This window comes from Hypanus sabinus, chromosome 15, assembly GCF_030144855.1.
Source record: "Hypanus sabinus isolate sHypSab1 chromosome 15, sHypSab1.hap1, whole genome shotgun sequence".
Lineage (NCBI taxonomy): Eukaryota > Metazoa > Chordata > Chondrichthyes > Myliobatiformes > Dasyatidae > Hypanus > Hypanus sabinus.
Window position 1 is genome coordinate 32,722,176 of NC_082720.1, and position 26,729 is coordinate 32,748,904.

The window sequence follows — 26,729 nt, forward strand, 5'->3', positions numbered from 1 at the left end:
TTCTATTAAAACTACAAACCTGGGCCCCCATGGTTCTTAAATGCTAGAACTAGCCTTGAACTTGCATTTGTTTATTATTAAAGCAAAACTGCTATATTACATACCAAACTCCTCAAATAGGGATTCCACAAAACTTGTGCCATTCCGACAGTCTGAGGTATTCATGTACATGTAGCTTTTCTCTGAAAATGAGGAAAGAGATACAGCAAAATCTAATTATAACAGATGAAAACTAACATTTAGAAACTTCGTACTCCAATTCTCACTTCCTTCCACTGATTAACTATTACCAATATTGATTTGAACAACTGACATGACATCAGTTTCCAATTTGAAACCATATTGCTTAAGGAATTACCACTCTATAGCTTATTTGCTGGTAAATCAGACTCCAACATTTTGCTGCTTAGCTTGTGCAGTCAGGTAGAAATTTCTCACTGAAGCATCTGCCGCATAAATTGATCCAATATTCCTCATGACAGTAATTAAAATCTGTGAATCTCCTGGATGGAAAAGAATTGGAGTGTTCAAAGATGTAAACTGTAATTAAAAAATGTGATCCAAATTTCCACCGTCTCTTAATCTTTACTCCGTTGACCTCAACCTACTTGTGACTTTCTCTGGTGTATGGAATAGCTGCTCCTTAATAAGCAGTACCTCTTCAATATTTTCCTTTCTGATTTTGATCAAACAGATCAAACAGATTCTGCAAAATCTAGCTCCAAGCCAGGGGCATCAACACCAGGCTCAGGTTTTCGAATAAGACCATAAGCCATAGGGGCAGAATTAGGCCATTCAGCCCATCGAGTCTACTCCACCATTCCATCACAGCTGATTTAATTTCCTTCTCGAATCCATTTTCCTGCCTTCTCCCTGTATCCTTTGATGCCTTTAATAATCAAGAACCTATCAACCTCTACATTAAGAATATTGTTTCGTCTTATGTAATCATGAACAATATTACCTCTGATCCTTATAACTTTAGAAACCTAAAGCTTTAAAATCTCTGGCTAGTGAGAATTTGTAAGTCAGAAATTGTTGCAATTTCAGATCTAATATTTTCCTTTTGGTATTGGTAGCAATATGCTATAGGTCTAAAGTACATTACTTAACTTATCATCCAAATTGCCGGTAAAGTGACAGAATTTACTGCAATGCACACAGATCGAACTATTCTTTACAAACTGCATCCCAGATTAACAAACTAAAATCAAGGACTGTACCACTGGCTTCACTGCTTAAGTGGCAGTAGTATAGAATATTTATGTCCCTATTGTTGGGCATAATTAAATTCCATGTGCCAATGTGTTTATTGCAAGTCAGCAGAGTGATAAAACATACCCTAAAACATTTCTGACACTAAGTGGTGACGAATTAAATGCAGCACACTTTCAAATTTCACAATAACCCTAAAGGAGCACCCATGTGGTCAAGTCACAGCTGGGCTGTGGAACTTCAAAGCCAGTAAACCACTTGGCTCTGTGTTCCTGGAAATTGCTGGACAGCAAAATTCTGCTCTAATCACTTTGAAGATGTGAAGCAACTGTTTGCTCATTTTGCATACCTACATGATGAAAGGAAAATTGCTGATTACTATGCTTTATCATCTGGGAACAGGCACAGCTAGAAACCTTATCATTACTTACCATCAGGCCATCTTGATGGATAACAAAATTTGTTAACTAACTGACAATGCAGGCTTGGCAACAAATAGTTAAGCAAAATTATAGATCTTCATAGCTAACTTCTGAGAGAAACACTTTAAGTTGTGAGAACATCACTGTGAGTCTTGTAGCACTGTTTACTTTAGGTCCAAGCAATTTAAAATGGATACGTCCTTGCGTGAAATAGGATAACAAATATTTTCAGGTAGTTCCATGTAATTCCAGAAATTAAACTAGGCGCTTCCCAACTTGCATCATCTTGGCATGTTGTGATGTCTACATGTAATATAGTACAGCGTAGCAGGGGAACAGTCTCTTCGGTCTATGATGTTGTGGCAAACTAGTTCAGCTTATGACATCAAACTTGTGGGCCTTATATTGTAAACACCATCAGCACCCAGGAGAATCGGAAGTGCCAAACAGTTATTGCAATGTGTTTTTCATTTGCAAGTGAACAAAGTGAAATGTTGGCATTTGGAACAAGGGCTGAGGGCTATGTCCTCAGTGAAGGGAGAGAGTGGTAGTTACAGATCCATCTGAGACTAGGAAGTGTCATTCATGCTTCTGGGTCTAAGCTAATGAGGTTCTTCCATAGGAGGGTCGTGATGGCTTAGGACTGGAAGGCAAGAGAATGGAGCTCGGGACAGTTGTGGGGTGATACTGATGCACAATGCGGTTCAGTCAAATGGAAGGCCCAGAGTCTCATTTTAAATACATGGTTATTACGTGAGTAAGTAATCATAGCTGTTCCCTGGGGAAGGCAATCCAGTTTCCCTTGCAATGCTTCAAAAGAAATATTGTGTGGGGAATGAGGCTCCTTGATAGTGAATTGTTGTCCTGTGAACTTTCTAAGTTTATTCATAGTAGATACAGACAGACAGACATACTTTATTGATCCCGAGGGATCAGCGGAGGAATGTGGACATGTGTAGGCAAAAGGGATTAGTTTAATATGGTGTCATTAGCTGAATCAGTTTGCCACAACATCATAGGCCGAAAAGCCTGTTCCCCTGCTATACTGTACGATATTACATGTAGATATCACATCGTGCCAGGATGGCTCAAGCTGGGAACTGCTTGGTTTAATTTCTTATGTTACATGGAACTAATTGAAAATATTTATTACCCTATTTCACACTGGAATATATCCATTTTAAATTGTTCAGTCCTAAAATAAACAGTGCTACAAGACTGCATTTTTAGAGTAGTACAGATTTTGATATTTTGGGCTTAATAAAGTGAGGAATGCTCCAACTAAAGGGAGTGAATCAGGTTTGATTCCTGGGGCTGGTGGGTGCTAGAACTACAGGACTGCAGTTGCTGCTGAACCAGAACCAGCTGTGCCTTCAGTCTGAAACTCCCAAGGGCACGTTAGTGCCATGGTATCATATATTTCTGCAAGCTCTTATGTCTGAATGAACTTGACAATTTAGATCAAGAGTCTTATGCCACAAAAATATCATAACTCAAGAACCTGGGAGTTTCACCTTGGAAGCAACCTCCCACAAGGCATACTTCCAATTAACTAGTTGTGGACTGGTATGGATGGCATCTGCGGCGTGTTGTAGACAGTGCCCCATTCACACATTATGGGTGGACATTATGTGGTAGGCGAGACAATCAGCTCCTGAACTGGTAAATACGCATGAGGACTAAACTCATTGGTTCATAGATAAAGAAAGAGAGGAGAAATACGACTCTGTTCTGGTTAGTGGATTGAGTGCAACGGCACCTCATTCCCATCACTAACCTGAGGTGGGCTGAAGCCGTTGCAGCATGCTGCTCACTGTCATAGTCTTCTCTCTGGTGGTGGCACTCAGATACTCGTGGTCCAGTAATTTTAGCAAGAGATTCAGTTCCGGAATCAGCTGCTCCACCACTAGAGAAAGAAAAGCAAGTTGTACAATTAGCCCATTACAGAAGTTTGAGTGTAAACAGTAGGACCTGCTACAACTGAAACTACACCGACAAGCATTTACAATTTTCTCAGATGCGGACAAGTGTCTCGAAGCACTTTATCGAAATGATTATAATCTTGGTGTACGAAAAAGAGATGCGGGACCTCGAACAGAGAACTGCCAAAGGCAATAATGTTAAAAGCAGTGCAGGAGTTATGTTGGTGTCGTGCCTGAAGGAGCAGCTGAAATAATAAAGAGAAATGAGGTGACGAAGAGATAACAATTCACACAGGGTTAGAAGAAATCAACAGAAGAACTCTTAACTTAATTCATTACTGCACATTTAATAAGGGAATAGTTACTTCAACATTGTGCTGATAAGCTTGTACACTGCCCTTAATTCATAACCTCTCATTCCTCTTACTACCTATGACAGATTTGTAACTATTGCAAATGAACAGAGTGTACTGCGGTAAATAATCTCCCAATTTCAGGAGTAGAAACTCAGCACTGAACTCATTCTGAAGAATTAAATATAGAACATAGAACAGTACAGCACATTACAGGCCCTTCAGCCCATAATCTTGTGCTGACCCTCAAACCCTGCTTCCCATATAATCCCCCACCTTAAATTCCTCCATATAGTTGTCTAGTAGTCTCTTAAACTTCACTAGTGTATCTGCCTCCACCACTGACTCAGGCAGTGCATTCCACGCACCAACCACTCCCTGAGTGAAAAACCTTCCTCTAATATCCCCCATGAACTTCCTTTCCCTTACCTTAAAGCCATGTCCTGCTGTACTGAGCAGTGGTGCCCTGGGGAAGAGGCGCTGGCTGTCTACTCTGTCTATTCCTCTTAATATCTTGTACACCTCTATCATATTCAAAGAGTAGCTCCCTTAATCACTGATCATAATCCATACTTTCTAAACCAGGCAGCATCCTGGTAAATCTCCTCTGTACCCTTTCTAATGCTTCCACATCCTTCCTATAGTGAGGCGACCAGAATTGGACACAGTACTCCAAGTGTGGCCTAACTAGAGTTTTATAGAGCTGCATCATTACATTGTGTCCTTTAAACTCTATCCCTCAATTTATGAAAGCTAACACCCCATAAATATATACAATAATTTGACAGTTTCTTTGTATTCAGAGCACAAGCTCCACACTAAGTGAATTGCAAAGCTCAAAGTACATTATCAAAGTATGTAAATATCATAAAACTTTGAAATTTGTCTCCTTCCATGAAACAAGAATTCCAAAAGAATCCATCAAAAGAAAACAAGAGCTACCCAATGCGCAGAGAGAGATGAAAAATACTTGAAAATAATAAAAGCAAGCAACAGCATTCAGAACGAAAGTGAGTCCATAGATATGAGGGAAGGAGCAGCCGGAGCAGGCCCACAGCCTCAGCCTTAGTGCGGCAAAGAGTGGAGCAAATGTCGTGAAGATGCAAGCAGAACCAGTCTGACCTTCGTCTCCAGTCCCCACACCCTGCCTTTGCAATCCATCCGGCAGAGTTTAAGCCCAATGATCATATAAGCCATGGCCTTATCCATCAATAGAGCAGGTTTGAGGTGAGGCCCACAGTTTATCCTCTTCCTTATGTTCTTGTGTTCTTATTCCCCTGAATAGGGAAGCAAAATACCACTTCTGGTTCTAGTGTGAATACTTCCAAAATACTATTAATGTCCAATTTAAACTTTTCTAACATTGGTACCAAAACTGACTTCACTACAATAAACCAGGTAATGCTTTGCTGTTTGGTATTTTAATCCAATGTTTACTTAACATTTTTTTTTGTTTGCCAGCTTGAAATTATCCATTGCATCTTCTTGCTTGTTATATTTAAGTAAATCTAAAATTAGCTGCTTACCAATTAAATCAAGATTTTACCACAGCCAATGATGAAATATTTCTATGACATTTTCCTTGCTGTGTTTTGTATTCACACAACTTTCAGCCTCCACAAGCAGTGTCTCTTCCGCTCCCCCTCCTCCTCTCCCTCTTGGGCTGACCATACCTCATGGCCAGAGCAGACGCCAAAGCAAACTTAAGATAAATAAGTCAAACTATCAGCAGGGGATATTTTCTTTGTCAATAAATAACACTGTTTCCACAGAAAGCACTCACATACTTTCTAACCACAACTTCCTGTGAACTGGAACAGCACAAGGCCCACTGAATTACACAAAACCAAGTTAAAAAAACTCATTAGTACAATATTCACTCAACATTATCATTAATTTTATAAAGCATTTAAAATATAAGCTCCCCTACTAAATTGTTATGGCCTACTGGCATCAGAAAACCAAATAAAAGGAATATGGACAAAAATAGGTGTACTGTAAGTGATTCCACGTTCCTAGAACTGTTGGTTTCTGGTAAATGACTTGGATAGTAAAACAAAAACATGTAAGCTGTAATACAGTGAAGAAATATGACATATTCATGCTGTAGTTCAGAGATTACATTGAACTCCAAACCACCCGAAAATCTCGACTTTAGAATTTCTATTGGCGATCCAGCTGACTGAAAAATGAAAAAAACACTCTTTTCAAACTGTCCTCATACTATTATTGATTCGAGAGATCCAGCCTGTTAGGGCATATTCTGGAGTTATGGTATGTAGTAAATAGAAATTTTAACAGCAGTAAGTCTTCTGATTTGAATGTGGATTATAGATGGAATGTAAACCGCAGCTCTAAACAATGGACTTCCTGCATGCAGGTTGGGGTCAATTGCAAACAAAAAACACTCCACTTAGACCTCATGCATATGCATGAATGCAGCCTAGAATCAGTGGGGATTAACATTCATTTTGGGTGTCTGGAGTGTGGGTGCAAAGAAGGAGGCGTCTGAAAACTATGTATAATTCAAAGGAAGCATTGTAGGTACATTGTAACTGTAGAATTGTCCCTCTGTTACCTTTGATCTTTAGCATTTTAAAAAAATCATGTAATATTGGGTCGACCAGGCTTTTTCTTCCTTACCTCAAACATGATGCCTGCTGCTCGTTTTTGCTAAATAAACACTTCAGTGTCTCTTTGTGCACATCGCAACACAGCTCTTAACATGAGCAGTTTTACTATTTTGTCCAAATATGTCACCAAGGTATATGTGGCTTAGTGAAACAGATGATTTTTTGGTCATGTATTCCAGTGTAGGATATCAAAAATTAAGCTCCATTTCCTTTTATTGCAACTTGGGCTTCAAGGATACTTTGACTTAATCACCAATACTTCTACATAATTAATACAAAATTAATTCACTCTGTCAAAGGATGGAAAAGTTTCTGAAAGGCTTTGTAGATTAAAACGATCAAGAAAATAGAACAGCTCTCCTTCTTTATGCTCTCCTAAACCTAGATAAATGAGAGGTCATTAAAATATGCAAAATTCTTACAAAGCTTGCGAGGGAGAAGCAGAGATATTGTTCCTCCTGGCCGAGGCTCATACAGCCAAGGGCCATGGTTTCAAAATAACAGGTTAACTATTAAGTGATGAAATGAGAAGATATTTCGTAACCAAGTGGGTCAATGAACCTTTGCATTTCAGCACGTAACATTTGCTAAGTATGCCCAAGGTGAATGTTAAGAAAAACTGATAAATTTTGGACGTTAAGGAAAACAATGGATGTGGAAAGCAGTTCTAGGCGAAATATCTGGACAGTGAAGGAGGCCCAAAGGGAAAAATGGACCTATTCCAACTTCTATTCTTCAAATGTTTGCAAGACTTTGCATTATTACAAGGTTGCTTCGAGATTTGGTGCTTTCTGCTTTACATTAGTTTTTGAGTCTATGCACATATAAAGCTTTTTGTTGACAACTGCTGCAAGTACTTAACACATTCTTAGCTGCTGCCAACCAAGGTTGTGACACAGTCACATGTCAAAGCATGCTTCTGTTTGTATTGGTGTTTAGAAACAGACTATTAACCATAAGCTCTAACTATAAACTGGGCACTTTCTGGTACTTTATAATACTTGAGTACAAACTAAACTCATGGGTTTAAAGCAGCAAAAGTCAGTCCAAAGCAGAGTGTAGGATGATTCATGGGGGCAGGTTAATAGGTTACTTGTTACACTGGAATTCAAACCTGTTGAAGGATTTAGGTCACAGTGGATTTAAGTGAACAAGCTCCCTTCTTTATCTTAGCTGTCAAGACTTAGCAGAGATTTTCAGTAATCAGTGCTGACATTTAAAAGATAGGCTGCCTGAACTCAAGGCAACACAGGTGGCTCTGCCACAAATGGTTTTCTTCTTGTGAACTAAACACCAAATGTTTGGTTTGTAGTTTAAGGCTCTGCATTTAATTTTGCATTGTGTTAGTTAATGTTTCTTTATTCAGGGACACTATGGAAAATACATTAGTTAACAAAGTTCTATTGCCTAACAGTTCAATTCCATACAGCTGTTTTTGTTTTGGGGTGACTCATCTGAAATTCAATTTTATTTCTAGAAAAAAGACAACTCTTACCACTTATGGTTTTTGCAATGCTATGGAAATTTAACCAGGCATTGTTGGTTAAGTTACTCTTGTAGCCTTGACATGAATTCTGTTTTTGGGGCAGATGGGATGAAGTTTATCCCCATGTAAAGCTGCTTAATGGAGCTTCATAGGAGAACTTATCCAAGCTACAAACCTTGTTGGACTTACTGTGGAGACCTGGTCTTCAAATGTAGCACTGGATAAGGCTCTCTATCAAACAGGTCCTTTACATAGCCACCATTCTTCCAGCTCTCCCTTCAAACCCAATTAACATCATGACCTTATCTCCACTGCTTTAATAATCTTCTGAAGCCCAGGCTCAAAAACCTTGACCAATGCACACCACAGACCCTAATCACCACCCATCTCACCACTCTGATCCATCTCTTTCCCTTTCTGTCCATCCATGACATCACTACCATGCATCGCTTACAATCACTCTCAATCCCTGACCTCCTCATCGAAACTCCCTCCTCAGCCCGATTGTTTGTTTGTGTCAGCTTAGATACCACCGTTCCCTCCGCTCCTGATGCTCATCCATTTTACAGATCTCTGATTGGAGCCATGGCCACCACTATCCCAGTCTATAAACTGAGATCCACCCTGAGTTGAGTGATGAATAATGTTAACATAAGTAATTTGTGCTATACCAGTTTTCCCTTTTGAATGTGCAAACATATGGAGATCAGGCCTACTTTTGTTCTTTTCCCTTTTCCTCTGCCATTAAATGGGAATCTCATACCCAGAACACTCATCCCTCATTCCCGTCTTCCTTTTGTCGATCAAAGTGAAAGATGGACCTCAGCTTTTACTAGACTGTGTAGTTCCAGGAGATATGTTGCCATCCCCACCCCCTTAATTACAACAGGATAATCTCATACAAACATCTAGCATGGAGGTACTGTTTGATGTCAGTCCCTCTGGGAATTATCTCAGTCTGTAACCATCCCTCAGAACTTGATGAGTGCAAAGAACAGAAAACAAATGGTCTGTGCAGAAAATCCCTGTTCTCGCAAAGTCAAGGGGCATGCAAGAGAGAATGCAAAGGATCAGAAGAAAGCCACTATTAGAAGTAAGGAACATGAAGTTGAGTAACACCAACTTGTTAATTTTAGCTGGTTCCAAAAAGACATAAAGTGTTTTAGACTCAGGTCTTACAGAGGTAGTTTACAAGCCTGTACAGGCTGTCCCCAGATAATGAATGGGTTTTGTGTTTGCAGATATCCATAATTTCCATAAAACTCCATAAATTTAAAAATATACAAATCCTCAACATAGCAACTATACTTACATAATGTTTTAAGGAATGGTATCAAAAGCACACGAGACTGATAAGAAAGAACAATTGCTAAAAGTGAAGATAGAAAACCAGTTCTGTCATTTGTATGAACAAATGCATATGCTAGACTTCTGAATTTAATATTATGAAAGTTTATTCATGTGTAGGGGTGTCCATAGTTGGGTATTCATAACCAGGGAATGGCTTGTGGTAATAACTGAGGTAGAAATGAAGATGAAATTATTCTTCCACTAGACTTCTGATTTAACTTGTGGTTGCACCCAGTTAAATATTGAGAGTGTATTGACACATTCAGATGTTTATTACTAAACTTACTTCTGAGGTCTTCTAAGAAAAATGCAGTTTCATAGATTTATTCTCCCGAAGTTTCACATTTGCCTCAAATAAAATTTCCATTTTACACATTCACATGGACTGACATTGCCCTGCTTGTGTGTTCCATTTGCTAAAAGCTTAAGACTGGTATTAATTTGTGAAGGGAAGTTTCAAATTATATTGATATTTAGAAATTACTGATTGATGGGGGACAAATTTGCTTTAAAACAGGACAAAGGTTCTGTTCTTCAAAGATAGTGACACTATAATTTTGTATCCATATAAGTTTAATGTGAAGTGATTTTGGGATATCTATACAAATGGAAGTCTTTCGTTTCTTACTTATGGAAAAGCAATCACCTTCCGAATTGGTTGGGGATTACTTTCTTTTATGCTGTTAGGATAGGATGTAGGAGTTGAAACAGACACACTCCTGCAGATGCCAGCTGTGCTGAGAATTACTGTGACTTTCATCAAAGCAGACATGAACATGAAATAGGACAAAATTATTGGACTCAAAGAAAACCCTGAACATGATGTTCTAATTTTGTAGTTTTAAAGCTTCAATACATTTAGCCACCTAATTCCTATCAGTAGTCGTATGCAGCTGGGCAAGATGTTCAATTTTTAATTCAAGGTGAACTAACGTCATAAAAATCCACCAAAAGTAACAAAAACAAAACAGGATAGACATCAGTGAGTATAAACAAATAAAACTGCTTCAAAATTACAATGAAATCCAAGATTTCTTTGCTGTCTGTAATGTGATAGGGTCCTAGCTAGTGCAGCTGCAAGGAGCTCACACATGAGGCTCTCCAAATGGGAGGCAAGGCATTCTAATAGGAAACAAGCAGGAGAACTGGCCAACAGCTGTACCTGATGCGGCAAGTTGTCTCTGTGTATCTATGTAGCTTATATGCAAAATTCTGCAGTCCTTTGAGCCACATTTGATGTATGTCTCAACTGTGTGTTGCCAGCCGCAAAAATAAAGCAGGGAATTCCCACCCCACAGAATATAAATCAGGAATCAAGATGAAACTGAACTTTGGAGCAAGGTGGAATAATTCCCTTTATAGAGGTAGTTTCAATCCTTTTCATTCTGGTGTTAGATAATTGACTTCAGATTCAAGCCACATTCAAGGTAACTACAATACTGAATTAAAATGTATTCATTTCAGCCTGTCTTAACTTTCAATGACTGCTGCATCTATCGTCAGTATATTCATAACAGTGCATGAGCTGCTTAAAGTACTGAATTCCAAGCCTTCATGACCTGGAGACTTACTCTTTAAGTATAGTGCATTGTAGGATAACCATCGATTTACTGTTTTATAAGCATATTATTTGGGTAAGCAACATCTTAATGTTATTTAAACTTTGCCTTATCTATTTATACAAAATGTGATGTAAGGCAAATCTGACAAACTCTCAATTCAAATAAAATACTTATTCTACATTAATTCTGCTTTTTAAAAACAGTTATCAACTTTATTTCCACTATAGAAAGAGAAAATAAAACCAAAAACTGAAAAAATCTCCTTGTAGTTAAAATGAATAACCAAAAATATCAGAACTTACGATTTTCAGCAGCTTTGTAAGGATCAGACAACATATTTAATTCCAAATCTGGCAAGCAGTTTCAGTAAATGTTTTATATCCAATTGTTAAATTATCCTCTGCAGCTTGAGTCCAGCTATTGCAGTCAGGACTCTCACTCAGTTGAATGAATTCTGCTGTCGTGTTTGAGCACCCCTCCTTGATCCCTCCCTCGGGCATGTGTCCTGCCTCGTTTTCCACCTGCAACTTGCTGCTTTGGTTTCATTGGTTCAGCTCTCCTCTCTTTAAAGATTGTTACCACAAGCGCAGTTCACCAGCAGGGTTACTCTCCTTTACTGGCACCAGTGTGTCTCATTGCTGTCAATATGTAACCTCTAGCTTCCTACTATCTAATGATATTGAAGCATATACAACTCCTAAAGGATGAATTTCTTAAGTATTTGAAAATTAAATTCCATGTTATTTTTTTAATCAAGATACTGAATTCTGAACATTACCTAGTATAACACCAGCTACCTTGTTTGATACGGAACAGTAAACAATCCCTGCTTTATATACAATAATAGGAACTGCACTTTGGTGCTGATATTAATACAATAATAGTCATCAGAACTGATTAAACGTTTTGCTGAATGTTCTCCCCCCCCCCACCCACCAAGTTTCAGTTTTTCCTTTTCTCTCTTGAACATTCAGACGGGATTTATTTTTTTAAAATCAGACAAAATGAGCCAGACCTTCTTAGTGCCCTGGGCTATGTAACAACTTGTATTGTTGCTCTAATTTAGATCATCTGGTTTAGCACTGACTAGAAACGTGATATTCTCTGACATTAAAAAAATACAAATTATGATTAAAAAAGGCATGTAGTTTCTTGAAAAAGTTTCAATGACTGCTCTCTTCCAAAATATATTCCTTCTCCTCCCCTTTTCTGACCTCCCTCTCTCCCAACCATGTGTAGACTTGCCCTCCACAACCACTTTTAAAAACACCCCATCCTATTCCCAGCAGGATATCTGGCCTCGGTAATCACCTATCCCAGTACCATAGGAACTGGGAGGGGAAATCGGTCTAAACACACACACACACTCTTAAAAGTTCAAGGAATCCAACATTTCTCACCCCTCCACCTCACAGTGGAGCACCAACCCTGAAATTTGGCGGTCACGAACTCCCATCTCTGACTTTACAATTCCCACCCAACCGGTTGAATATTTTCAAGCACATTTCTGCTCTGTGCTAACCGGCTAATCCAAGTTGCTGCAACAGCTGAGATATTACCCTCCACAGTCCTGGACACAGGAGGGGAAAGCAACATTCCAGGGTTTCCAGTCCTTACTGCTAGCCAGTGACCCTTACTGGAAAAGATGTGTATGGACTTTGGGTGAAAACAAATCAGGCTATGATTAAAAAGCCCATTGGTACAGTATCACGCACACGTGAAATGCTCCCTTGGGTGAACACTTAAGAAATATTGGCAGGAGCAAAAGGCAGTACTACAGAATGAAGGCCAGAAATTAAAAGCCTTCTACATCAGTTCACAATTTACTTATTAAATAGTGATTCAACAGAAAATTGAGCTCTTTCAGCATCTTTTTTTAGATGCTTTAACCACTTATCATTAACTGATCAGCACTGAATCACTGATTTCTTAAAAATTAAAACACTTTGATACTTAATCCTCTTCATCCTTTTACTCCAAATGCACCTGACCCATTTGTTGCTTGTTTTGCAACTTAAGAGTTTTATTATTTAAGTAACACTGTAGATTCAAAGATTCAAGATTTAAAGCACATTTATTATCAAAGAATAAATTATACACCTTAAGATTTGTCTGCTAACAGGCAGCTACAAAGGAAGAAATCCGAATAATCCAATTTTAACAATAGAAAGTCCAAAAAAGCACTGTGCAGAATAAGAGAGAGAGAAAAAAAGCACAAATCATGCGAACAATGGAAGCAAACCAAGTCAACAGCATTGAACACAGCTTAAATATGTTGCCCCTGGACCAGCCTCGTCTCCTCCTGCCTCCTGTTTGTAGTGATGATTCACCACACTTTGCTTCAGAAAAGATAATATAAGTAATGTTTTTAGTTGAACCTCTTGCCTTTTGATCTACCAGTAAGCTGTCGCATGCTTTCAGTTGCATGATCTTAAACAGGCAGGTTTTTTTATACTTGGTATTATGATGTACTTGGTATTCCAAAAACCAACTTCCCCTCCAATGACTAACCTACACTCGCATTGTCTTGAGAAAGTAGCTAACATAACCAAGGCCTTTCACAGCTGGTTATTCTCTCTTATCCCTTTCATCAGCTAGAGAACAGACTCAAGGACAATTTCTACCTGGCTGTTATAAGACTCTTGGATGGACCTTTTCTATGATAAGAATAAACTCCCGATCTCTCAATCCATCCCATCATGGCCCTTGCACATATTTTGTCTACCTTCACTGAATTTTCTGTTTAAAATTAACAATAACATTATATTCTGCATTTTTCTCTTTCATACTACAGGTTGAGTATCATTTATTCAAAATGCTTGGGTTTGGAACTCAGTCGGATTTCAGATTTATTTGTATTTTAGAATATTTCCCTCCATATAATCAGATACCTTGGGGACGGGACTGCAGTCTAAACACAAAATCCATTTACATTACATATACAGTTTATGTACAGCTGGTGTGAAGCTCTCAGAGTGAACAGTCCACAGTGACGTGAGGGAGCTGGGTCCTCTACAGACTGTTGGAGTTGAATGACCACCCCCGACCATGTCTATTACTAGGTTCCTGCACGGCGATTGGCTTCGTATCCACCATCAATTTCAAACAACAGCCAGATCCACAGCAACTACAAAGGGGGGGGGGGTAGTTTTATATAATACTTTTAATAATTTTGTACGTGAAACAATTACCTTCAATTTTCAGTTTAACCTGATAGATCTTTGCTTGTTTTATGATCAGCATACTGTTATGTGGCATAAGTTCACTCCATCGCTGACGAATCCACTCTTTCAAAGCACATCCAGGGTCCTCATTTGTCGCTTTATGCAGCGTTTCTCTATTTTTCGTTAACTTCTGTTCATTCCATACGTGAGGTCACTTCCCAGAACTGTCCGGGGTGCAGAGTGACGTGCACATCGCTTGGGAACCTTCCTAGCGCCCTGTGGAATTTTCCGTTTGTGATGTCATGCCGGTGCTCAAAATTTTTTTTGAATTTTAGAGGTTTTCAGATCCTGGACTAGTGGATAAGGGGTGCTGAGCCTGTAGTCTGATGTACTTCTCTATGGAATGAACCATTTGGAAGGCATGCAAAGAAAAGCTTTCCACTGCATCTTGGTACATATGACAACAATAAACCATTCAAATCATGTAGTTAAGGAGTAACAGCAGTGAAGAAGAATTCCTAGACTTTCAGTAATGCTACCTGTGAATTGTCTCTTGCGCCTCTCCAAGTGGGGGTACAAGCTTGTTTCAATTTTCCTTCGTCCTCTGTATTAGAATCAAAATCAGAATCGGGTCTGATATCACTGGCACATGTGTGAAATTTGCTGTTCTGTGGCATCTGTACAATGCGATACTTAATAATTTAAAGAAGAATAAATTATAATAAATATCTATTTATAACATTAATGTTAGACAAATAAATAAAGAGAAACACAAAATGTGGTAACATGAGGAATATTATCAACTGAACATTAATCATATCATTCAAACAAAGAACAGTACAGCCCATTCGGCCCAAAATGTTGTGCCGACAAAGGCCACCCAGGTAACCTCCAGAGAATAATCAAAGCTTAAAGTATCTTAAATTTTAGTCTGTATTCCAAAGAGTCTCAATCAATATACTAATATTCTCTGAGAGCAAAATGTCCGAGTTGAATTAGTGCTGAATATAATTTTAAACCGATCCTGATGAAAAAAGAAGCAATTATTAGAATGCAGGGTGAATTTTTTCTTGAAAATTATAAATTGCCAAAGATGTTGGTGTTTTAGTGTTAAAACTAGGTGGATCCAGAAACAGCATGGAAAAAAAATTACATCTTCTGCTGACCGTGCCTGAGCTTGTCACCTCCAGACTTCCGCTAGTTTTTAGTTCCCAAGGACCCACCCCGCACATACTGCCACCCTTATTTGGTCTTGCTTTTTTTCTGGACCATTCTTCAAATTCCAAGGTCTTTTAGAACTTAAGAGACAAAGGAAAGATAATTGTGCACAGATTCAGTGTTGTAAATTGGATCTGCAGTGAGTGATTAGGTGGGTGGCCTTCCCAACCTGTTGTATTGTTTTCCTGTTCCTACATGGTATCCCATTTCTAACCTGTGCTGTATACTAAACATCAGTTTCCCATGACTCATGTTATGTTGAAACTCATGGCAGGAAATTCTTTTCACAGACGCACTGCAGTTTCTAAGCTGATACCCATTTCTTATCCAAGCGGTGCTGAATTTTCCAAGACCTTCAGAAGTACTGATGAAGAGACTTCTGCTGCCTTGGTGACCACCTAGCTATAAAACACCAACTTAAATGACATTATTACCCATTTCTATTTGCGATCTACAGGGAACAGTCAATTGGAGATCATCTTAGATTTCTGTGATGCCGCAACTATAATATTTCAGAACAATATTGTAAATAATTCCTGCTCTTTCTTTGCCCACATGCAATCCTTCTCTTGAACCGTTCTTAACCGTTGATTATTTCCAGATGTTGATACTGATGAATGAGATTTTGAGAGTAATAATTGTATATTTTAATTTACGAGCCACAGATATTGTTCCTAAATTGTCTACTGTGCTTCAAATTGGGAAATCAACCTTTACAACAATCTGTTTATTTAATTCATCCAAAGAAATTACAATTACACCCACTGAAGATCTTGGACTGGCTTCAGGAGAGTTTAGAAGTTTGAGTTCTGCTTGGAAGAATTGCACCCTTAATATAATCGTAAATCCACCTTGAAGATAAATACTTCATACACAAGGGCAGTTTACTCCCCTGCTGGGAAGATAATAGAACATGTGCTAACTATTAAGCAACCTCTAATAGTACACCAGGAGTGAGAACTTCTTCAACAGACTCAATGTCCTTTAATTGTTTTATTGAATTAATCACCGAGTAACTTTTGATGTGGCCACAGTATTCTGAAAATTCTACCATTCAAAATTATTTGAATTTTAAACAGAAAACATAACATATTTTATTGTGCATATCCCTTTAGGTTGAATTTCATATCCTTAAGGTTTTGATACAGAGTAACCTACGTCAGACTGGTCTCAAGGCTCTCAATACAATTGCGCAACACTTCCCTTCTACTAATCCTTATTGATTCCACCTGCAGCCTAATTGCACAGTACAAAGTATCCAACACAGCTTGCTGTGGTAATTGTTCCGCCTAAACCACAAGAAGTTGCAGAGTTGTGAACACAGCCCACTACATCACATATATTGGCCTCCTCTCCACTGGCTCCATCTACATTTCCCACAGCCTCAGGAAAACAGCCAACTTATTAAGGGCCCCTCCCTCCCCGGTCATTCTCTCTTTTCCCCCTGCCATCAGCAGAGATACAAAAGCTTGAAATCATTTACTGCCAGGCTGAAAGACAGCTTCTATCCCACTGTTATCAGACTCTTGAATACGCTAAAGATAAAGTCTTGATTTCACAGTCTACATCACTATGTCTACCTCCACTGCCCTTTGTCTGCAACTACAGCATTATATTCTGCAACACACACAAAACGCTAGAGGAACTCAGCAGGCCAGGCAGCATCTATGGGAAAGAATAAACAATTGACATTTTGGTCCAAGACCCTTCATTAGGACAGCGAAGGGTCTTGGCCTGAAACATGGACTGTTTATTTCTTGACTTGTGTTTCTTAGATTTCTAGCATCTGCAGATTTTCTCTTGTTTGTGCTTATATTCTGCGTCTTAAATTTTTCACTACCTTGATGCACTTATGTATGGAATGATCTGCTTACCACCAACAGTATCTCTATGACATGACTAAACTAATACCAATTGGCTGTCTTCTAATTACTGTTATGCAACTGACATCAACTGTACTCAAATTCTTCGATGAATTATTTACGCATAATACCTATGAAGCAAAAACTAAAAGTCTGGCCCTTTATTGCCTACCAATAATAGAATGAAAATAATTCCTGACGATTTGAAGGAATAATTGCCTAGAAATTGGATTGTACCCATTTTCAGTACATTCAAACTCATATGAAATTGGTCAACAGCAAATCTACAATGGTGTTAAGATGTTTCCATACAAAAGTACATGTTAAAAAGCACATGGATCTCATCAATGTACCCACATTCAATTGAAGACAGGCGTTGGTACTTTGCTAGACTGCAAACAGAGCAGGGCAGAATCCCATTAAGTCCCATACTCATAGCAGCAAATTACAGGTGAGAGGGAGGATGCAAAGGAGAGGGAAAATACTTTCAGATTTCAAAAGGGACATTGATGCACTCATAAGGGTGCTGTACACCAAGGCAGCAACCCTGTGTTCCACTCTTAGACAGGAGTAGGGCTGAGGAAGCAGTGATGGAGGTGCCATAGAAAGAGGTGGTGGTTCAACTTGAACCTTCCAGGAAGGTGAATACAAGAAATTTCATGACAAGGTAAGCTACATACCACCAACAGCTAATTACTCTCTCCCATAAATGTGTGCGTGCACGTATGTGTACACACACACACATCCAATTCACGCTTACTTCCTCTCAACACTACAGCCAGATGTCAAGCCCCCAAAGGGCAGAATAATGTAAAGGATAATCAATTAAAAAAAATCTTCTCTATTTAAGCTATGACACCAAGAAATAGGAGGGAGGGTATGTACATGACAGAACTTAATTTCTTCTTGCTGAATTTTACTTGGATAGCAATGCACTTGCTTACATTGAAAAGAAAAATAAGATTTTCTGAGCTGGCAAAGTGGAAAATTGTAATTTAAAACTTGTCCAAATTCAGATATGCAATTTCATAACTGGAAATTGACCATGATTTAAACCTTGTTGTAAATGCATCAAGATTTCTGTTGATGACTTGCAGAATTTGGATCAAAAGCGCTCTCAGCAGCTGTGAATTCAGAAGAATTTTATACCAAGAGGTGTACAAGCTGTCTGGCATCACCATTGTTCTTCAAATCCTGACAGCACCCAATGCCATGTTTAGGATGATAGTGGAGGTGTAATTTTTTTTAAACAAAGAGATTTTATCAGGCTAAATAATGAGATTGGAAACTGTAGAGAATTCTGTGTTTTAGCTGCATTGGGACTTCAGCTAGTATTTTGGAGCATCATCTTACTTCAGTAGTCCATTAACCACCATGAAAGATGCACAAAAAATCCATGCTAATTTTGTCATGTGCTAACCACAACCTGAATAATACATTTTAATATTTTTGGTTGCATGTTTTCATTTTAAAGAAAAGGGTTTTTACAAAAGTGGAATGTGGGTTGATAGTGCTATGGTTTTCTGATAGTTCTCCAATTTACAACCTAATTGGGTCTATTATATCAACTCAATGCATTCTAGATCATGTCAAAAAACAGCCATCTCTTTTCTGCTCTTCACCACCATTTCAAGAATCAAGGTTTTGTTTTTGACTACTTGATCTTCAATACAAAGTCTTTCCCATTTATATTATCTCCAAACATGGGGTAAGTTTTCACATATCCAGCTGAGCATTAAGACCGACATTTATGGTGAACTTTTGTTCACCTTTGCTCGTTGGACTTCCTTTCCAACATTCAGGTTTGACATAAAACATTATTTCCTTCACCTAAATAATTGAAGACCCAAATCTTTATCCAACATTGGACTCCTGCTAGGACTTCATTCCTTTTCCTGGAAAATATATGTTCTATACTTTATATCTCAATGTCTTCTAATTTTGGACAACTTTCCTGAATAAAGTAGCTCCATCCTATTTACTATAACAAATTAGCTTCCTCTCAATGGACACTGTTGACACATTTTGCTACTCAGGTTAAGCAGACAGCATAATCAAAGACCCCACCCACCCTGGACATTCTCTCTTCTCCCCCTTCCCATTGGGCAGAAGATACAAAAGCCTGAAAGCTCATACTACCAGGCTCAAGGGCAGTTTCTATCCTATCATTATAAAACTATTGATCAGACCTCTTGTATGATAAGATGTAGTCTTGACATCAGAATCCACCTTATCATGGTCCTATATCTTATTGTCAGCCTTTTCGGTTTCTTCTCTGTAGTCTGCATTCAGTTATTGCTTTTATCTGACACCACCTCAATATATTGATATCATGAAATGATTTGTATGGCTGGCATGCAAAACAAAGTTTTTCACTGTGCATCAGTACTTGTGACAACAGGAAACCAATTTACCAAATTTGACAATGAAAAGGCCCCTAATTGTGTTATGCTCCTCAATTAAGATTCCCCTCAGCCTCTTCAGATGCACAGGAAATAAGTATCAGCTGCTTTCTTTGGCCAAACATTTTCTTATAATATCTTGGCATTCAGTGTAGTTCTGAGTTGATATTTCAACCTCAGAACAACTTGAAGATTTTTATTTAATTGTTTTACTTTATTTAGAGATACAGTATGGAACAGGCCCTTCTGACCCAATGCTCCACAACGTCCAGCCACCCATCTATTTAACCCTAGGCTAATCACAGGACAATTTACAATGACCAGCCTCCTAACTGGTACATCTTTAGACTAAGGGAGGAAACCAGAGCACCTGGAGGAAATACACGTGCACCTAGGAAGAACGTACACACTTCCTTACAGAGTTAGCTGGAATTCAAGTTTGAACTCTGACACCTTGAGCTTTAAATGCGTCATGCTAACCTCCATGTTACTGTATACACGCTACACTATGCTACACAAACACCATCATCTCACTGTTTCAAAGGGCAGTAAACCTGATGATAAACACCAAGCACAAGCCTGCAAACGCTGCTTCAAAATGACAGCTGAACAGATCATGAGGAGGTGGTGAAAGGAGACACGGTTTAAGTAAGCAGAAGAAATTTACCGAAGAAGTAGACAGGCAAATACAATTATTTCTGACCATGTAAGCTTAGCCACTCAATAACTTCATAGATTAGTTATGCTGCACCCTGTAATGTTCATCAATAATGGTTGGATTTATCATTGATGAATGCCAGGAAAATTGCACTGGAGTCTTAAGACATTCACTGGGGTCCCAGTACATTACAGTACTCAGTATATAGAAAAGTACAGCTCTTCAGCCCACAATATTATGCCAAGCTTATTAAACTAGTAATCAAATACCCATTAAACTAATCCCTTCTGTCTGTACAATGTCCATATCCATCCATTCTCCACACATTCAGTTCCTATCAAAGACCCCCTTAAACACTCTATTGTATTTGTTGTAATGAGACTGCTGCCTATTTTGAGCAGAAGTGCTGATGTAAACCAAGTCTAGACCTAGTCTAAACCCATGTGGAGGACCTTGAGTAGGCAAAGGATGGGAATCAATGGAAGGCTTAACTTTCAACTTATACATGCTGAAAAACAACCTGTCAAATCTTGTTGCTAGGATAGAGTCAAGGAAAATTAGCAGAGTTCCTGACAATTCTTATAATTAAATGAACTGACATCTCCCAGTTCCTACAGTGTTTCCTTTAATAGGTGTGGCCCAAACAACAAACCTCATCTGCTCTTCGCCTGTACAGACATGTTACGGTCTTCCCAATGCTATTAAGTAATACTGTGGCATAAAGATTCTAAAATAAATAACCTTTGTTTCCAGGTTCTCAGTGATTGCCTTTTATTCTGTTGACAGATAACCAGACACTGCCTAAAGCAATGAAGGAGAAATGGTGACCAGTTTAGGGTAAAAAGGAATGTTTATACAAATATATCAATCGCAGCACCATTACTTGGATCTGAGAATGAATCCCCAACCAGGTCATGCTCTCTTCTCGCTGCTGCCATCAGGAAGAATGTACAAGAGACTCAAGATTTACACCAACAGGTTCCATACCTCCTCAACCATCAGGCCCTTGAACCTCAGGGGTGTGTGCTTAGCCCACTGCTCTACTCTCTATATACACATGACTGTGAGACTAGGCATAGCTCAAATACCATCTATAAATTTGCTGATGATACAACCATTGTTGGTAGAATCTCAGGTGGTGATGAGAGGGCGTACAGGAGCGAGATATGCCAACTAGTGGAGTGAAGCTACAGCAACAACCTGGCACTCAACATCAGTAAGACGAAAGAGCTGATAGTGGACTTCAGGAAGGGGAAGATGAAGAAACACAGAGCAATCCTCATAGAGGGATCAGAAGTGGAGAGAGTGAGCAATTTCAAGTTCCTGGGTGTCAGGATCTCTGATACCAACATATTGTTGTAGTTATAAAGACAAAACAGCGGCTATACATCATTATGAGTTTGAAGAGATTTGGCATGTCAACAAATACACACAAAAACATCTATGGATATACCGTTGAGAGCATTCTGATAGGCTGCACCACTATCTGGTATGGAGAGGCTACTGCACAGGACCAAGAGAACCTGCAGGGGGTTGTAAATCCAGTCAGCTCCATCTTGGGTACGAGCCTACAAAGTACCCATGACATCTACAGGAAGCAATGTCTCATAAAGGCAGCGTCCATTATTAAGGACCTCCAGCACCCAGGGCATAGCCCTTTCTCACTGTTACTATCAGGTAGGAGGTAGAGAAGCCCAGAAACTCAGCGATTCAGGAACAGTTTCTTCCCCTCCACCATCCAATTCCTAAATGGACATTGAACCCTTGGATACTACCTCACTTTTTTAATATACAGTATTTGGTTTTTGCACATTGTTAATCTATTCAATATACATATACTCGGATCGATTTATTATTTATTTATTTTTCTCTTCTATATTTTGTATTGCATTGAACTGCTGCTGCTAAGTTAACAAATTTCACGTCACATGCCAATGATAATAAACCTGTTTCTGGTTCTGAACTTCACTTGCCCCATCACTGAATTGTTCCCACAATCTATTGACTCACTTTCAAGGACTCTTCAGCTCATGTTCTCAATATTTATTGCTTGCTTGCTTGCTTATTTGTTTGTTTGTTTATTTATTTATTTATCTATCATTATTTTTCTTTTTGTTTTTGTACAGTTTGTTGACCACCCAATTTCGTATGGTCTTTCATTGATTCTATTATGGTTATTATTTTAATATGGATTTATTGAGTATGCCCACAAGAACCAAAATTAATCTCAGGGTTGTATATGGTGACATATATGTACTTTGATAATAAAGTTATCTTGTACTTTGAACTTTGAATCAATGCCTTTGTAGAAGTGTCTCGTTGAATACTCATGTCCTGAAATTGGAAATAAAGAGTATGTAACCTGGAAAGTACTAAAACCCTGTCCAAAAATAGTTTGCAATTTTCATACATGAAAAGTTATTTTAATTAATAAACACAAGAGATTCTGCAGACACAGGAATTCCAGAGTAACACATTAAAAAATGCTGGAGAAACTTAGCAGGTCAAGCAGCATCTGTGGAAATGAATAAACAGTCAATGTTTTAGGCCAAGACCCTTCATTAAGACTGGAAAATAAGAGGGGAAGAGGATGGTGTACAAGCTAGAAGGTGATAGATGAAGCCTGGGGGGTGGGGGGTGGCTGAATTAAGAAGTAGGAATCTGATAGGAGAGGAGAATGGACTATGGGAGAAAGGTGAGGAGGAAGGGCACCAGATGAAAAGAAGAGGTAATGAGGGGGGCCAGAATGGAGAATTGAAGAGGGAGGGGGAAATATTCCTGCAAATTGGGAAATCAATATTCATGCTGTCAGGTTGGAGCTACCCATTTTAATTTCACTCACCATTCCCATTCTGACATGTCGGTCCATGGTCTCCTCTATTGCCATGGTGAGACCACACTCAGGTTGGGGGAGCAACACCTCATATTCCATCTGGATGGTCTCTAATCTGGTGCATTGAGTATTGATTTCTCTAGTTTCCAGTAATTTCTCTCCCCTTCTCACTTGTTCTACTCCCTATCCTGTCTCCCCTCTTACACCTTCCCTTCTCCTCACCTATATATCACTCACCTGTGTTGATGATTGAGGAGGTGATGCTGTTACTAATCCTCACTGACTGAATGTCACGTATCCATTTGCAGAAGGAGGTGTAAAGGACTGGGTAATGTAGCTTGGTGAGCTTGGATAGGGTGATTGTGCTGAATGCTGAGCTATAGTCAATGAGTTCCTTTTTTCACAATGGTCCAGAGCAGAGTAAGAAGCCATCTGCTGTTGACCTATTGTGGTAGTAGGTAAATTGATGTGAATCCAAGTAACTTCTAAGGCAGGAGTTGATTTGCACCATAACCAACCCCTTAAAGCACTTCATTACAGCTGATGTAAGTGCTACTAGATGTTACTCATTGAGGCAGATCACGACCCTTGGACATTGGTACAATAGATGCCAATAGAATTCCTATAGTTCTGGAGTCTTTGCCTTTATAAGGGGAAAAAATGGGTTTAGCAACTTGGCTCAGGATTGAAAGGAGGCAATCAGGGCTGTAAATGCCTTATTCAGGGACGGGACCCTTGTGGCTCAAAGTAAATTTATTATTAAAGTACATATACCTCCCCATATGCTATCCTAAGATTCATTTTCTTGCAAGCATGCACAGTAGATACAAAGAAACACAATGGAATAAATGAAAAAAATGCACACCAAGACAGACAGAGACATTGTGGACATTTTGCCAATGACAGATTAGTTCATAGAGGAATCCATTACTATATTCAGATAGGTACAAGTGGAGTCTACAAAATGCAGTCTCAGTAGCCAGCCAAATGGGTGAGAAGTGACAGAAGAGGAGGAGGAAGATGCATGCCAGATGAAGGCAGCCAAGAAGTACAATAACGCATTATGATCACCCTCTTAGGCACCAGCAAGGAGAATGTTAGTGTGCTATCTTTACTACAAACTAATAGAAACAAAAGACAGCTTGAATTCTTTAATTGAAATACCATCCTTTATTTCAACTTAGTGCATACATGGATTTAGGACTATTAAAGAACACATCTTGAGTTCTACATTTCTCCATTGTTGAATGAGCCACTAAAAAATCTTGGTCTCGGCTCATAGGTAATGTCACTTCCGCAAGGAATTAAGCAACTCTTGGTGCCAAATGCTGTGGTCTATGAATTATTAGTACTATTAGGTAAGAGTAAAGTGGGGAAAAGTATTTTATTAGAGAAGCTTCAAAAGTGTTCATTAGGATGTTTTGTGCTTCATACACACACTTTATTCACACAGACCCAACTTAAAGTATGGTCAACAGTTTTGGGCCCCTTATCTCAGAAAGGATGTATTGTAATTGGAGAGTGTCCAGAAGAGGTTCACAAGGATGATTCTGGAAATGAGGAGCATTTGGCAGCTTTGGGCCTGTACTCACTGGAATTTAGAAGAATTTAGAAGGGATCTCATTGAAACCTACCAAATGTTTACAGGACTAAATAAGGTGAATGTGGAGAAGATGTTCCCTCTGGTGGGGGTATCCAGAATTAGAGGGCACAGCCTCAAAATTGAGGAGCAGCCTTTTAGAACAGAAGTAAGGAGGATTTTGTTTTCCAAAGAGTGTTGAATCTGTGGGATGTTCTGTCACAGACTGTAGTGGAGGCCAAGTCCGTGGGTATATTTAAGGCAGAAGTTGATAGATTCCTGATTGGTCGGGGCATCAAGGGATATGGGGAGAGGGAAGGTTCATTGGGTTGAGTGGGATCTGGGTTTAGCCATGATGAAATGGTGGAGCAGATTTGATGGGCTGAATTGTCTAATTCTGCTCCTATGTACTATGGTCTAAAAATCCGTGTATTACTGCTCTATAAAATGCCTTGGATGTTTTTCTTGCAATCACAAGACCCTGTTGGACATTGGTAACATAGAATACTACAAGTCCAGTTCACTGGTTTATTATTGAAACTGATGTTGGAGGAGTAGCAAGGCCTCAGTTGTAGCAAGGAACAGATCTCACACTGCAGTGTCACCGGTTGCAGCCGCCAGGAGGGGAGACACCAGAGGCGGCATGGCACAGCGTCCAAGTTGAATTGGGGACTGGCCCTCCTGTTGGTGCTGCCCTCCAGTGTTCGCTCCGTGGAAGACAAGGTGGATTGTGTGCGTGTTCTCAGCTGCGGACTGCTGAAGGCTTATTCTTGCCCACAGTGCGACTTGGGCTGTATTATACTTTTTGTATGACTGTATGTACATTGCTATCTTATATGTGCCATGTGCTATATATGTCTGTTGGTTATACACGGCACCTTGGCCCCGGAATAACAGTGTTTTGTTTGGTTGTGTTCATGTATGGTTAAATGATAATTAAACTTGAACTTTTACTCCATAAAATGGGAAATTCTTGGTCAAACCCTAATCCTTAGACTTAATAAAAGATTGAGAGCTTTAAATTCTGGGGAACTTATTTTGAGATATTCCCACATATAGTAATTTAGTTTTGAAATAAGAAGGTTAATTGTCACCATTACCAAATAATCAAGTTCCACGTCTTGCATTAAAGATTTATTTCCTTTCACATACACCACGTGATCAAAGTGAAATGCACATTCCTGACCAAATTCACAGCCGAATAGAGAAAATTAAATAATTTTAATGCAACGATAGAAAGGTTTACTTGTGTTTATTATTTCAATTTCTGTGGTCCATTAAAATCAAAATGCAAACAGTGCTTCAGAAGTTAAATAAAAATAAAATAATATGGTCTGTGACATTCTCTGTTCTGTCAATGGATAGGATTTGTCGACAGTTTTTGACACTGCATTGCTAGTCAGGATACGGCTCACAGATGTGGCCTTTCCTGTAAACCTTGGGTGTTGTTATATCTGCATTGCCTTCTGTTTCCTTTCATGCTCTATTCACATCCATTTGGCAGCAGAGCATCTAAATCGCCAGTTTGAAAGGAACTGCATCCCAAGGTCTTGGCCTTAATCCGAGGCTTCATAACTCATTCATAGCAAACCTTTATATTAAACTTTTCTACAGTCAACAAGGGTAACTCTAAGGATACAGAGACTTTTCTAAGTTATTAAATCTGATTAAGATTGAAATCACTAAGGTTTTTAATTTTAATCACTCTTCAAATATAGGCACGCTCAAAAATTCATCAAGCTATTCGACTAAAAAGTTCTCAGGTACAAGTGTCCGAATATATTGACAATTCTAACTCAAGCAACAAGTGAGCAATGACATGGGGCGTGGAGATTTTCATTAATTATTGATCAAGTGTCTTTTAGTGCAGAGCTGAAATTGGGTATCCAGTCTGTGGAGTGGGCTGGGGCATGAAAACTGGAGTTGGTGGAATTGAAATATAGCAGGATTTGGCTAGGAAGAAACAGACACAATCTCCACAGGAGCCCATTTGGCCTATTCTTCTTTCACTGGTGCTTTGAAAGGGCCTTCTGATACATCTTCCTCATTTGCCACATCGCTGAAGAAATT

General features: G+C 39.0%; 1 protein-coding gene across 4 annotated transcripts in view; it reads right to left on the reverse strand.

Moving 5' to 3' along the window:
- The window catches only part of LOC132405409 (actin filament-associated protein 1-like 1), a 188,715-nt gene that overhangs the window by 96,881 nt on the left and 65,105 nt on the right, over window positions 1-26,729 (reverse strand). Inside the window, exons 1-3 of one of the 4 annotated variants that reach the window (XM_059990179.1) lie at window positions 11,246-11,466; window positions 3,415-3,543; window positions 105-182 (exon numbers count right to left, since the gene is read on the reverse strand). In XM_059990179.1, coding sequence (XP_059846162.1) covers window positions 105-182; window positions 3,415-3,543; window positions 11,246-11,279 — 241 coding nt within the window. In that variant the 5' untranslated portion in view covers window positions 11,280-11,466. Of the gene's footprint in view, window positions 1-104; window positions 183-3,414; window positions 3,544-3,643; window positions 3,771-5,438; window positions 5,587-11,245; window positions 11,467-26,729 lie in introns of those variants that run through there. The other 3 variants (XM_059990181.1, XM_059990182.1, XM_059990180.1) reach the window with 3 other exon arrangements.